The following is a 13,858-nucleotide window of genomic DNA, read 5'->3' as shown; positions in this document are numbered from 1 at the left end:
ATTACATGGTGCCTATTGAAGTCGATTGGTTGTGTAATTAGTCCGGTGTTTCCCAAGCAGTGTTTTTCCAGCTGTTGCAAAACTACAAATCCCAGCATGCCCGGACAGCCAAAGGCTGTCCGGGCATGCTGGGAGTTGTAGTTTTGCAACAGCTGGAGGCACACTGCATTGATCTAAGCTGTTAGTGACCATTAAAGTGGCTGTACCCCTGAGCTACACAATATGTCTATACATTACAATACCAGGTTTATGCCAATCATGACTAACAACTAGTGCACTAACCTCTTCTGAGCTGAAAAAATGTTATAAAAAAATTATTATTTTATTAAATTATTAGTATTTTATGGAGAAAAAAAAATCCCTTTTTTTTATTAAAGGGGTACTCCCCTGGAAAATATATATTTTTTAAAATCAATTGGTGCCAGAAAGTTAAACAGATTTGTAAATTACTTCTATTAAAACATCTTAAAGGGGTATTCCAGGAAAAAAACTTTTTTTTTTAGATCAACTGGCTCCGGAAAGTTAAACAGATTTGTAAATTACTTCTATTAAAAAATCTTAATCCTTCCAATAATTATCAGCTGCTGAAGTTGAGTTGTTCTTTTCTGTCTAAGTGCTCTCTGGTGACACCTGTCTCGGGAGCTGTCCAGAGTAGAAGCAAATTCCCATAGCAAACCTATTCTGCTCTGTGCAGCTCCTAAGGGGATTTGCTTCTACTCTGGACAGCTCCCGAGACACTTGTCATCAGAGAGCACTTAGACAGAAAAGAAAAATTCAACTTCAGCAGCTCATAAGTACTGAAAGGATTAAGATTTTTTAATAGAAGTAATTTACAAATCTGTTTAACTCTGGAGCCAGTTGATATATAAAAAAAATAGTTTTTTCCTGGATAACCCCTTTAATCCTTCCTGTACTTAATAGCTGTTGCATGCTCCACAGGAAGTTCTTTTCTTTTTGAATTTCCTTTTTGTCTGACTATAGTGCTCTCTTCTGACACCTATGTCCATTTTAGGAACTGTCCAGGGTAGGAGCAAATCCCCATAGCAAAACTCTCCTGCACTGGACAGTTCCTAAAATGGACAGAGGTGTCAGTAGAGAGAACTGTGGTCAGACAGAAAGGAAATTCAAAAAGAAAAGAACTTCCTGTGAAGCATACAGCTGGTGATAAGTACTGGAAGGATTATGATTTTTTTAAAGAAGAAACTTACAAATCTGTTTTAGCTTTCTGGCACCAGTTGATTTAAAAAAAAATGTTTTCCAGGGGAGTACCCCTTTAAATAAAATCAGTCTGATCCTCCATATAATGACAAATTAACTGTTTATATTTTATCTGCCAGGAGGAGTCATCTCGCTGCCAGATGGAACAAAAGAAGAAAATGTGCGTCCGCCAAACCCACCTTCTGGCGGCTCTCGCCAGCACCAGACCCTCTATAAGTGCGGAGGACTGGAAGTTTTTCAACCATCTGTAAGGAATGAGTAATACGTAAACCTTTCAATCATCCAAATCAGGTCGCCTGTACATGTAGCGTTTTCGTGCAGCGCACTGTGCATCAAAGACAAGCGCAGCTTTAGGCTATGTTCACACGGCAGAATGTCTGCAAAAATTAAAGGGGTATTCCAGGAAAAAACTTTTTTTATATATATCTATCAACTGGCTCCAGAAAGTTAAACAGATTTGTAAATTACTTCTATTAAAAAATCTTAATCCTTTCAGTACTTATGAGCTTCTGAAGTTAAGGTTGTTCTTTTCTGTCTCATTCCTCTCTGATGACACGTGTCTTGGGAAACGCCCAGTTTAGTAGCAAAGCTCCATAGCAAACCTCTTCTAAGCTGGGCGTTTCCCGAGACACGTGTCATCAGAGAGCACTTAGACAGAAAAGAACAACCTTAACTTCAGAAGCTCATAAGTACTGAAAGGATTAAGATTTTTTAATAGAAGTAATTTACAAATCTGTTTAACTTACTGGAGCCAGTTGATATTTATGAAAAAGTTTTTTCCTGGAATACCCCTTTAATATATGCACAGGGGGGGGGGGGGAGGAAGGGGAAGAAAGGGTTGTACTGTATGTTATTTTTTAAAGAATTTCTTTTTTTTTTTTTTTCTCTCCTTGTTTTTGCTATTGTAATATTGGAAAATATAAATAAAAATCTTTATTTTAAAAAATATATATATATGCACGGACATTCCGCTGCTGTAGAGTCCTATTGATTTCAATTGGAGTCTGCTGCACTGTGCACATGGCGGAATTTCCGGCGTCCACAGAAAGGATAGTCATGCGTATTCTTTCTGCGGATTCCGCTCAGAAATGCATTGCCATCTATGAGACAGAGCAGTCCTAACGACCACCGGATGACACGAATATACGGAATGTCCGACCCTATTTTTCGTGCGGACATTGCGTACAAAATCCACCCTGTGAACATGGCCTTACTGTGAATTGCTGCAGCTTTGAGATGCGTTTTACGTTGAACAGGTGAAGGACATGGAAAGTATGGGGGAGGCCCATGTATTATGTGCAGTGTTTTGGTGCGCCAAACATGAGTCAAGCTCCGTCCATTTTCTCTGTGCGCCTCTCCAGCGGCTCTGTGGCTGCCTTTGCACACCTGATGCGTGAAATATACGACAGACACGAGCTTGCGTATATCTATGCGACTTTAGGTGTCGCAAATCAGCCCCGAAAGTACAGCCTCCCTCATGACCAATTTGACGCAGCTGGTGTATATGCTCGAAAAGTCGCACATTTTTGTGCAGAAATGGCGATATTGCTCGGACATCGCCATTTCTGCACAAAAAATTAGCGACTTTTCAAGCATATACACCAGCTGCGACAAAGTGGTCATAAAAACTTAAAAGAAACACCCCTTTTTCCCATTAAAAAAAAAAAAAAACCCTGTCACATAACATAGAAAAAAAGTATATGTGGTCCCTCAAGTTACAATATTAATAGGTTCCAGGACGACCATTGTATGTTGAAACCATTGTATGCTGAGACCATAACTCTATGGAAACCTGGTAATTGGTTCTGAAGCCCCAAAATGTCATCCAAAAAATAGGGAAAAGTGAGGAATAAAGAAAAATAAGTAGATAACTAATATAGATAAAGCAAATCCTTACATATAAAAGTAAGAAAGATCTGCTGGGAGCTGTAATCACTGTCTATGTCAGTGTTTCCCAAGCAGGGAGCCTCCAGCTGTTCCAAAACTACAACTCCCAGCATGCCCGGACAGCCTTCTGCTGTCCGTGCATGCTGGGAGTTGTAGTTTTGCAACAGCTGGAGGCACCCTCTTTGGGAAACACTGGTCTATGTAGAGGACAGAAGCTTCTTCAGGGTCCTGAACAGAACACGAAGTGTCCTAAAAAAAGGAAAATGGAGCCGCCCTCACCTGGTGCCCAAAGGAGCAGCTACCCTGGCAGAGGTAAAGAGTACAGAACATGTAATACCACCCTGTACTGTAGGTGGCGCTACCAGACATCAGTCAGTGCATACACTTCAGTAATACATGTAAAGAGTACAGAACATGTAATACCTCCCTGTACTGTAGGGGGTGCTACCAGACACCAGTCAGTGCATACACTTCAGTAATACAGGTAAAGAGTACAGAACATGTAATACCTCCCTGTACTGTAGGGGGTGCTACCAGACACCAGTCAGTGCATACACTTCAGTAATACAGGTAAAGTGTACAGAACATGTAATACCTCCCTGTACTGTAGGGGGCGCTACCAGACACCAGTCAGTGCATACACTTTTAGGAATACACAGGTTTTACCAGTGAAATATCCATTCTGATTGGTCGGTTCTTCCAGTCATTGACACGTTTCGCAGATTCCATAGCATTGTATGTTGAGTCTGGTTTCAAGTTACAATGGTCCAGAAAAGATCATTGTATGTTGAAACTATTGTATGTTGAGGCCATTGTAAGTTGAGGGATCACTGTAATTGATATCGGCAAGTGCTTAAAAAAAAAGTATCGGTACTTGTACTCGGTCTTAAATAAAAAAAAGGTATCGGGACATCCCTAGTTTGTATTTCTGAGCTGCTTGTTGTTATAGGGTGTTCTAAGATTTGTTTTCTTCACCCTTTGAGCCCATGATGCCCAGTTATAATACAGTGTAATTTGCTTCTTTCACCTCCGTGTGGCGCTTTGTCCCGTTTTCATGCACAGGACCCCCACCCGGAAGTGCTGTAGTGGAAGTCTTTTAATTTTATGGTTGTCTCTGACCTTTCCCAGCATTCCATGCGGCCAGAGTCAATGGAGGAGATTTATCAAAAACTGTCCAGAGGAAAAGTTGCCCAGTTGCCCATAGCAACCAATCAGATTGCTGCTTTCATTTTCAGAAGCCTTGTTAAAAATGAAAGAAGCGATCTGATTGGTTGCTATAGGCAACTGGGCAACTTATCCTCTGAACAGGTTTCGATAAATCTCCCCCATTATGTCATTAGTCACATGGTCTCCAGGGGGCGTGGCTTTGCTGCAGTGGATAGCATTACTACAGTAAATCTCTCCCACTCTGCTATCCACCGACCCACTGCAGCTTAGCCACGCCCCTTGGAGACCATGTGACTTATGATATATTGTCTCGGGCCGCATGGAATGCTGGGAAAGGTCAGAGACAACAGTAAAATAAAAAGACTTCCACTACAGCACTTCCGGGTGGGGGTCATTGTTACGGCTGTGGTAAGGTGGATCCACTGACCTGTGAGGATGATGGCGTGAGCCGTACCAGGGAGCGGAGTCTAAGGTGCCGCTGGTTTTAACCAGAGCACGCCGCAAAGCGGGATGGACTTGCTGCGGCAGGCGGCACCCAGGTTGCTACCCCTGGTAAGACTTGTCCCCTCAGGCAGCCGAGGTATAATGTGGCACTGGAAGGAAGAGGCACAGACGTAGTCAGGACTGGCAGGAGGTCAGGACTGGAGGCAATGAAGCAAGGTCAGGTCACGTAGCAAGGAGATCAGAAGGCAGGCAGCACAGGAGCAAGGTCAGAATACGTAGCAAGGGGTCAGACACACGGCAAGGCAAGACGCAGGTAAACGCTTTCTCTACGGCAAACTAGGCACAAAGATCCGGCAAGAGTTAAAGGAAGTGCGTGGTTAAAGAGGGTCAAACTACATAAGCACCAATTAAGGGTGCGCGCGCCGGCTCTGTAAAATTTAAAGGGCCAGCGCACCCTTAATTGGTGCTTGTGTAGTTTGACTCTACAAACTAGGAGGCACGCCAGCGTACACAGAGAGCAGAGGAGGTGAGAGGGGACCCGGTTGCCGCATGCGTTCGGCAACAGGGGGAGGGATGCGCTTGCGGTCAGCGAGTCTGACCGCAACGTTAACTGTAACAGTCCTGTGCATGAAAACGAGACAAAGAAGGTGTGGAGGTAATAGAAGCAAATGACACTATATTATAACTTGGTATTATAGGTTCAAAGGCTAAAGAAAAAAGGATGCCTCCAGATGTTGCAAAACTACAACTCCCAGCATGCCTGGACAGCCTTTGGCTGTCCAGGCATGCTGGGAGTTGTAGTTTTGCAACACCTGGAGGCTCCCTGGTTGGGAAACACTATCCTATAATGTGGTGGTGACGATGGGGGGGGGGGGGGGCTTTGGGTGTTACTTACCCCTATAAGAAATAACTATATGTAAAGACTATACCTCCCAGTCTGTGGCTCTCAGAGCATAGTGGGAGTTGTAGTCTCAACAAGACTTCAGATGGCTTTGTTTCATATTTTAATAACTGTTCTCTCCATCTTTTATTATTTTCAGCTATGAAAACTTCCAAAATCCGAAGGGCCCAAGTGGACAGATGCTCGGAAGAGGACAGAAAGTAACGTTAGCCTAAATAATTCAGCCTAAAATCTACCCATTGTAATAAGCCATGTCCGGTGTATAATCAGGATTTAATAAATGTCTTTTATTTTTCATATGCTCCCTGTCTGATTTTTTTATTTTTTATCTATAAATGGAAAATGATGTAAATTTGGGCAAAGGCAGATAACACTTGGATCATATAGGAAATATCCATATGGCCCTTCTTATTTACGGACAATGCAGTTCCCTGGAGAGAGGAGTTTTACACAATTTCTTAACCCCTTAAGGACTCAGGGTTTTTCCGTTTTTGCACTTTCGTTTTTTCCTCCTTACCTTTTAAAAATCATAACCCTTTCAATTTTCCACCTAAAAATCCATATTATGGCTTATTTTTTGCGTCGGCAATTCTACTTTGCAGTGACATTAGTCATTTTACCCAAAAATGCACGGCGAAACGGGAAAAAAAATCATTGTGCGACAAAATCGAAGAAAAAACGCCATTTTGTAAGTTTTGGGGGCTTCCGTTTCTACGCAGTGCATATTTCGGTAAAAATTACACCTTGTCATTATTCTGTAGGTCCATACGGTTAAAATGATACCCTACTTATATAGGTTTGATTTTGTCGCACTTCTGGAAAAAATCATAACTACATGCAGGAAAATTTATACGTTTAAAAATGTCATATTCTGACCCCTATAACTTTTTTATTTTTCCACGTACAGGACAGTATGGGGACTCATTTTTTGCGCCGTGATCTGAAGTTTTTATCGGTATGATTTTTGTTTTGATCGGACTTTTTGATCACTTTTTAATCATTTTTTAATGGTATAAAAAGTGACCAAAATACGCTTTTTTGGACTTTGGAATTTTTTTGCGCGTACGCCATTGACCGTGCGGTTTAATTAATGATATATTTTTATAGTTCGGACATTTACGCACGCGGCGATACCACGTATGTTTATTTATTTTTTTACACTGATCTCTCATCCTGATCACAGGCGTGTATTAACACGCCTGTGATCAGTGTTATCGGCGCTTGACTGCTCCTGCCTGGATCTCAGGCACGGAGCAGTCATTCGTTGATCGGACACCGACGAGGCAGGTAAGGGCCCTCCCGGTGTCCGGTCAGCTGTTTGGGACGCCGCGAATTCACCGCGGCGGTCCTGAACAGCCCGACTGAGCAGCCGGGTCACTTCCACTTTAGAAGCGGCGGTCAGCTTTGACCGCCGCTTCTAAAGGGTTAATACCGCACATCGCCGCAATCGGCGATGTGTGGTATTAGCTGCGGGTCCCGGCCGTTGATGAGCGATATGATGCGGGATCGCACCGCGCTTCATATTGCGCGAGCCGGCGCAGTACGTAAATATACGTCCTGCGTCGTTAAGGGGTTAAAGGGGTACTCCGCTGGAAAACATTTTTTTTTCTTTTAAATCAACTAGTGCCAGGAAGTTAAACAGATCTGTAAATGACTTCTATTTAAAAATCTTGATCCTTCCCGTACTTATCAGCTGCTGTATACTACAGAGGAAGTTCTTTTCTTCTTGAATTTCCTTTCTGCCTGACCACAGTGCTCTCTGCTGACACCTCTGTCCATTTTATTAACTTCCCAAACCTATCCTGCTCTGGACAATTCCTGACATGGACAGAGGTGTCAGCAGAGAGCACTGTGGTCAGGCAGAAAGGAAATTCAAAAAGAAAAGAACTGCCTCTGTAGTATACAGCCGCTAATAAGTACTGGAAGGATTAAGATTTTTAAATAGAAATAATCTACAAATCTGTTTAACTTTCTGGCACCAGTTGATTTAAAAGAAAATGTTTTCCAGCGGAGTACCTCTTTAATGGAAAAAGGAACAGGACCAACCAGGACAGGGCCCCCTTTCTCCAAGGGCCCCATAGCGGTAGCTTAGTCTTCTACTGTAGTAAGTACGACCTTAGCGCCCCTGCAGTCTCCAGAACAGGGTCTTTGTTATTAGTAAAGGGGCGAGTCACACATGTCCTCCAACGTTCCTTCTCGGCTTCTTGGCTAAGATCAAGTGTAGTATTCGAACTATAAAAATATATCGTTAATTAAACCGCTCAATCAATGGCGTACGCGCAAAAAAATTCCAAAGTCGAAAATAGCGTATTTTTGGTCACTTTTTATATCATGAAAAAATTAATAAAAAGCGATCAAAAAGTCTGATCAATACAAAAATGGTACCGCTAGAAACTTCAGATCATGGCGCAAAAAATGAGCCCTCATACCGCCCTGTACGTGGAAAAATAACAAAGTTATAGGGGTCAGAAGATGACAATTTTAAACGTATTAATTTTCCTGCATGTAGTTATGATTTTAAGTGCGGCAAAATCAAACCTATATAAGTAGGGGATCATTTTAACCGTATGGACCTACAGAATAATAATAAGGTGTCATTTTTACAAAAAAAATACACTGCGTAGAAACAGAACCCCCCAAAAGATAAAAAAATTGCGTTTTTTCTTCCATTTTGTCGCACAATGAATTTTTTTTCCGTTTCGCCGTGGATTTTTTGGTAAAATTACTAAAGTCACTGCAAAGCAGAATTGGTGAGGCAAAAAATGAGCCATAATATGGAATTTTAGGTGCAAAATTTAAAGTGTTATGATTTTTAGAAGGTGATGAGGAAAAAATGAAAGCTCCTTGGCAGCATGCTGAGCCTATGGCGTTTATTTCAGCAAAATCGTGGCGTTTTCCTCCCATAGAAGTCTATGGGAGTGAAATAAAAACGCCATGAAAAAAGCCATGTAGGTTTGGCATTCGGCGTTGAAAAAACTGCCAAGGTGCCAAAAAAATGCAATTTCCCCACAAATGAAAAAATGCTAGAAAAAAACGGCAAGACAAAAAACCAAGTGAAAACTAAGCAGTACACTCTTTCCTAACCAGGGTGCCTCCAGCTGTTGCAAAGCTGTCCGGGCATGCTGGGAGTTGTAGTTTTGCAACAGCTGGAGGCACCCTGGTTGGGAAACACTGCTCCAGTATTTGGCAGTCAGTACATGATGGGGGTTGTAGTTTGGGAACACCTGAATGTTGGGGATAACTGATCGAGGTTCTTGTGCCCCAGGATGCTGAAAAAAATACAAAAACATCCGGGAAAGAGTCCGACAGCAACAATGTAACAATAAAGAGGCCGAGTCAGGAAGAGAAACAAAAAGATCCTCCCGGGCCTCAAGGGGTTAACGACTTCCGAATCCTGACGAAACAACAGCGAACGGAAACGGCGCTCAGTGACTGGGAGACACGAGGAGTGGGCGGGGATTCCTTCCATAGCCACGCCCTGCTGTCGCTTTTACAGCCAATCAGCGGCGAGAGGGTCTTCTTCCCGCCAAACTATAAACCGCGCCAAATCCGGAGCGCGGGAGTTGTTGTCCGCAGTTCAGCAGAGAGCGCATCACACCGGGAGCCTTACCGGAGAAGCCGCACAGCGATACCGATCTAGACCGCAGCCGCCGCCGCCATCATGTGGATCCAGGTGCGCACCATGGACGGCCGGGACACTCACCGCATTGACTCCCTGTCTAAGCTGACCAAGGTGGAGGAGCTGCGGGAGCGCATCCAGGAGGTGTTCGGGGTCCAGCAGGACCGGCAGCGGCTCTTCTACCGGGGGAAGCAGATGGAGGACGGGCACACGCTCTTCGATTACAGCGTCGGCCTCAATGACATCGTGCAGCTGCTGGTGCGCCAGCTCCCCCCGGCCCCGGTCACCCCGGAGGACACCGACGAGGCCGCCATGTCCGAGAAGGAGCCCGAGGAGCCGGAGCCCGAGGAGCCGCCCGCAGAACCCTCCGTCCTCGGGCTGTACACGGTGAAGGAGCTGGTGGACGCCCGGGACCTGCACATGGGCGCCTGGTTCGAGGCGGAGGTGGTCAGCGTGAGCCGGGGGAGCACCGGCGATGACGTCATTTACCATATAAGGTATGAGGACTATCCTGAGAATGGAGTGGTGCAGCTGACCGGGAAGGACGTGAGACCCCGGGCCAGGACCAAGCTATCCTGGGGGGAGCTGAAGGCTGGACTGGTGGTCATGCTCAACTACAACCCGGATGAGCCCACAGAGAAGGGGTACTGGTACGACGCCGAGATCCTGCGCAAGCGTGAGACCAGGACCGTCAAAGAACTCTACGCCAAAGTCTTATTGGGCGAGGTCGGGGACTCCCTGGATGACTGCAGGATCAAGTTTGTGGATGAGATATTCAAGATCGAAGAACCAGGCACCTCCGCCCAGTCCTCCGAACCGCCACCCAAACGCCAAAATGGTCCAGAATGTAAACACTGCAGGGATAACCCCAAGGTCAAGTGCCGCATGTGCGCCTGCCACACCTGTGGGGGCAAACAGGACCCCGGGAAGCAGCTGTTGTGTGACGAATGTGACATGGCCTTCCATATGTACTGCCTCGACCCTCCTCTTACTTCCCTCCCCCAAGACGACGAAGACTGGTACTGCCCCGAATGCAGGATTGATACCAGCGAGGTGGTGCTGGCTGGTGAAAAGCTTAAAGAGAGCAAAAAGAAAGCCAAGATGGCGTCCGCCAACTCATCGTGCCAGAGAGACTGGGGTAAAGGCATGGCGTGTGTTGGGCGCTCTAGAGAATGCACAATTGTTCCGTCCAATCACTACGGGCCCATACCCGGTGTACCTGTTGGCACCATGTGGAAGTTCAGGGTGCAGGTCAGCGAGGCGGGGGTGCACAGGCCTCATGTGGCTGGCATCCATGGAAGAAGCAATGATGGCTCCTATTCTCTGGTCCTGGCAGGGGGCTATGAGGATGATGTAGATAACGGGACTGAGTTTACATACACAGGTAGTGGAGGTCGTGATCTCTCAGGTAACAAGAGAACCGCAGAGCAGTCATGTGACCAGAAACTCACCAACACAAACCGGGCCCTGGCCCTCAACTGCAATGCCCCCATCAACGACAAACAGGGGGCAGTTTCCAAGAACTGGAAGGCGGGTAAACCCGTGCGTGTGGTGCGCAATTCAAAGGGGCGCAAACATAGCAAATACGCCCCAGAGGATGGTAACCGCTACGATGGTATCTACAAGGTGGTGAAATACTGGCCCGAAAAGGGCAAATCCGGCTTCCTGGTTTGGCGCTATCTGTTACAGAGAGATGACGAAGAGCCGGCACCGTGGAGCAGGGAGGGCAAAGAGCGCATTAAAAAACTGGGCCTCACCATGCAGTACCCCGAGGGTTACTTAGAATCCGTCGCCAACAAAGAGCGAGAGAAAGAGAACGCAGGCGGCAACAACATGGAGGAAACCCCGAAAGGCAAGCGAAAGAGGAACTCTGAGAACATCAAAGCCCTGACGCCTTCTAGTGGGACCCCCAAGAAGTCTAAAGTGGAACTCTACAAACTGACCCCAGAGCAGAAAGAACTGATCAAGAAGGACAAGCCGAACGCTAAACTGTGGAGTGAAGTGATGACCTACCTGAAGGCCGGACCCAAGTTCATCAACAAGGTGGAGGAGACCTTCCTGTGTATCTGCTGCCAGGAGGTGGTGTACGAGCCCATCACCACGGAGTGCCTCCACAACATCTGTAAGAGCTGCCTGGACCGCTCCTTCAAGGCCGCCGTCTACAACTGTCCGGCCTGCAGGCATGACCTGGGCAAGAACTACAACATGCAGGTGAACAAGCCGCTGCAGAGCCTCCTGGTCCAGCTCTTCCCTGGCTACGAGAGGGGGCGGTAGAGAGCTTCTCAATGACTATACAGATTCCAGCCGGTGTCCTTCCTGTCGCCCCGTTGTCTACTGTAGAGCGGCATAATAATCATGGCTCGTCTTCCTTTTGCTTCCTTCATCTTTGTCCAGACTCTCTGCTGTCTGTTCTACCTCTATGTCTTAGCGCTTATATATGTTCTCCTGTCATGATCTATGCACACTGTGGCGGATTTATATAGTTGACTGTACTTTTCCTTGCAGGACATTTTTCATTACTCACATTTGCACTGATTTTTACAATTAATTTTTATTTTTATTTTTTATATGATGGGGTTACATTTCCATTAAAGGGGTACTCTGCTGGAAAACATCCCCTATTCCAGTGTTTTCCAACCAGGGAGCCTCCAACTGTTGCAAAACTACAACTCCCAACATGCTGGGAGTTGTAGTTTTGCAGCAGCTGGAGGCACCCTGGTCAGGAAACACCACCCTATATGACTCATCTCGGGGGGATAAGATGTTTTCTGGCGGATTACCCCTATAAAGGGTATATACAGTGTGCTATAGCTTTGTAATACACAGTTATATATTTTATCAACTGGTGCCAGAAATGTGTAAATTTACTTCTATTTAAAAATCTTAACCCTTCCAGTACTTATCAGCTGCTGTATGTTTCAGAGGAAGTTCTTTTCTTTTTTTTTATTTTCTTTCTGTCTGACCACATTGCTCTCTGCTGACACCTCTGTCCAAGTCAGGAACTGTTCAGAGTAGGAGAAAATCCCCATTGAAAACCTCTCCTGCTCTGGACAGTTCCTGCTCTGGACAGAGGTGTCAGCAGAGAGCACTGGGGTCAGACAGGAAAGTAATTCAAAAAGAAAAGAAGTTCCTGTGGAGCATAAAGCAGCTAACTACTGAAAGGATTAAGATTTTTAAATAGAAGTAACTTACAAATTTGTTTAACTTTCTGGCACCAGTTGATTTAGAAACCTTTTCCAGTGGAGTACCCCTTTAAGGGAACACTGTTCCAACGTGGGCTGCAGCCTCTTGCTTTACTGCTGTTGCAAATCTACTTGTCCCAGCATGCCGTGACAGCTTGGCTGCATGCAGTTGGGGATTGCTGGGATATGTAGTGTTGCAACAGCTAGAGAGCCACAGGAACCACGCTGTAAGGCACGATCTGCAAATGTGTCCTGACGGCAGGTATGCTGGGAATTGTAGTGTCACAACAGCTGTAGAGCCATAGATTGGGGTGGGGGGGGGGGGGTGCTAAATATACAGCAAGCCAGAGGTAAAGGGGCAGTGACAGCACCACTCTTTTCCACTGGTCAAGTCTGGTATTGCATGCATAACCAAATAGCTGTGTGTCTCCAGCTGTTGCAAAACAACAACTCTCAGCATGCCCGGGCGACCAAAGGCTATCAAGTCAGGTGATGGAAAAAGTAATAGTGAAGTAAAATCTCTTTAGCTTCTTGAGTGTTTCCCAATTGTTCTAGATCTTGCAAAACTACAACTCCCAGCATCCCCAGCCAGACAAGGGCCTTTGGATGTCCCAGCATGCTAGGAGTTGTAGTTTTGCCACAGCTGAAGGCACCCTAGTTGAGGAGTAGATCCCAAGTTGAGTTTCACGTGTCATACCCCTGTTTCCTACAGCATTTCCCAAACAAATGTGCCTCCAGCTGTTGCAATACAACTACCAGCATGCCTAGATTTTTAGTTTTGCAACATCTGTAGAAAAGGTGTACTATGACGCTGATAGCAGCGAACGTAGAAACAGCACCACCCACTGTCCTCAGGTTGTGTGTGGTATTGCAACTCTGCTCAACTTCAATAAAACTGAGCTGCAATACCACACACAACCTGAGTATGAGAGGGGCGCTATTTGTGGAAGAACATAGTTATAGATGCGTGTTTTTTTTTATTTTTTTATTTTATTATTATTTTTTTTTAATTTAAAGTATTGTACAGCTGGGGCACCCTGCGATCTACTATAACCCTTTTTAATATTTACATATATTCACATACATATCAGGCTGTTCACTTCACATTGGCAGAGATGTGATCTACCTCAAAGGAGTTATTTCTATGGTCTGAGACCAGTGTTTTCCCTCCAGTATGCCTCAAACTGTTGCAAAACTACAACTCCCAGCATGCCCGGACAGCCGAAGGCTGTCCGGGCATGCTGGGAGTTGTAGTTTTGCAACCTCCGCAGGTGTCCTGGTTGGAAAACACTGGTCTAGGATCATGCAAATCCAGTTCACACCAATGGTGGCGCACACACACCTATTTTGTTTGATCTGCAGTAGCCGTTGTGACTGTTAGATTTTGTAGAAAATAATGGGACTGTCTCTTTAAGAACTTCCAGTTTTAGTTTTATCGCG

The 13,858-nt window shown here is 45.3% G+C and overlaps 2 protein-coding genes across 5 annotated transcripts in view; both read left to right on the top strand.

The window, feature by feature from the left end:
• PEX1 (peroxisomal biogenesis factor 1) overlaps nucleotides 1–6,092 on the top strand; it is a 92,064-nt gene extending 85,972 nt beyond the window's left edge. For 2 of the 4 annotated variants that reach the window (XM_056519019.1, XM_056519020.1), the window contains 2 exons: nucleotides 1,338–1,465; nucleotides 5,757–6,092. In XM_056519019.1, coding sequence (XP_056374994.1) covers nucleotides 1,338–1,465; nucleotides 5,757–5,832 — 204 coding nt within the window. In that variant the 3' untranslated portion in view covers nucleotides 5,833–6,092. The remainder of the gene's footprint in view (nucleotides 1–1,337; nucleotides 1,466–5,756) is intronic. The other 2 variants (XM_056519022.1, XM_056519021.1) reach the window with 2 other exon arrangements.
• Nucleotides 6,093–8,754: 2,662 nt separating this feature from the next.
• On the top strand, nucleotides 8,755–12,197 carry LOC130272504 (E3 ubiquitin-protein ligase UHRF1-like). The gene has a single exon (XM_056518352.1). It carries the CDS (start codon nucleotides 9,279–9,281, stop codon nucleotides 11,508–11,510), a length of 2,232 nt encoding a protein of 743 aa, XP_056374327.1. The 5' UTR covers nucleotides 8,755–9,278; the 3' UTR covers nucleotides 11,511–12,197.
• The last annotated feature ends 1,661 nt before the right edge of the window (nucleotides 12,198–13,858 follow it).

Source organism: Hyla sarda, chromosome 5, assembly GCF_029499605.1.
Source record: "Hyla sarda isolate aHylSar1 chromosome 5, aHylSar1.hap1, whole genome shotgun sequence".
Taxonomy (NCBI): Eukaryota; Metazoa; Chordata; class Amphibia; order Anura; family Hylidae; genus Hyla; species Hyla sarda.
Note: the sequence above shows the minus strand (reverse complement) of the source record. Positions and strands in the feature narration are given on the sequence as shown.

Coding starts and splice junctions, on each gene's coding strand:
- LOC130272504 (XM_056518352.1), top strand. CDS start 9,279: ATGTGGATCCAGGTGCGCACCATGGACGGCCGGGACACTCACCGCATT.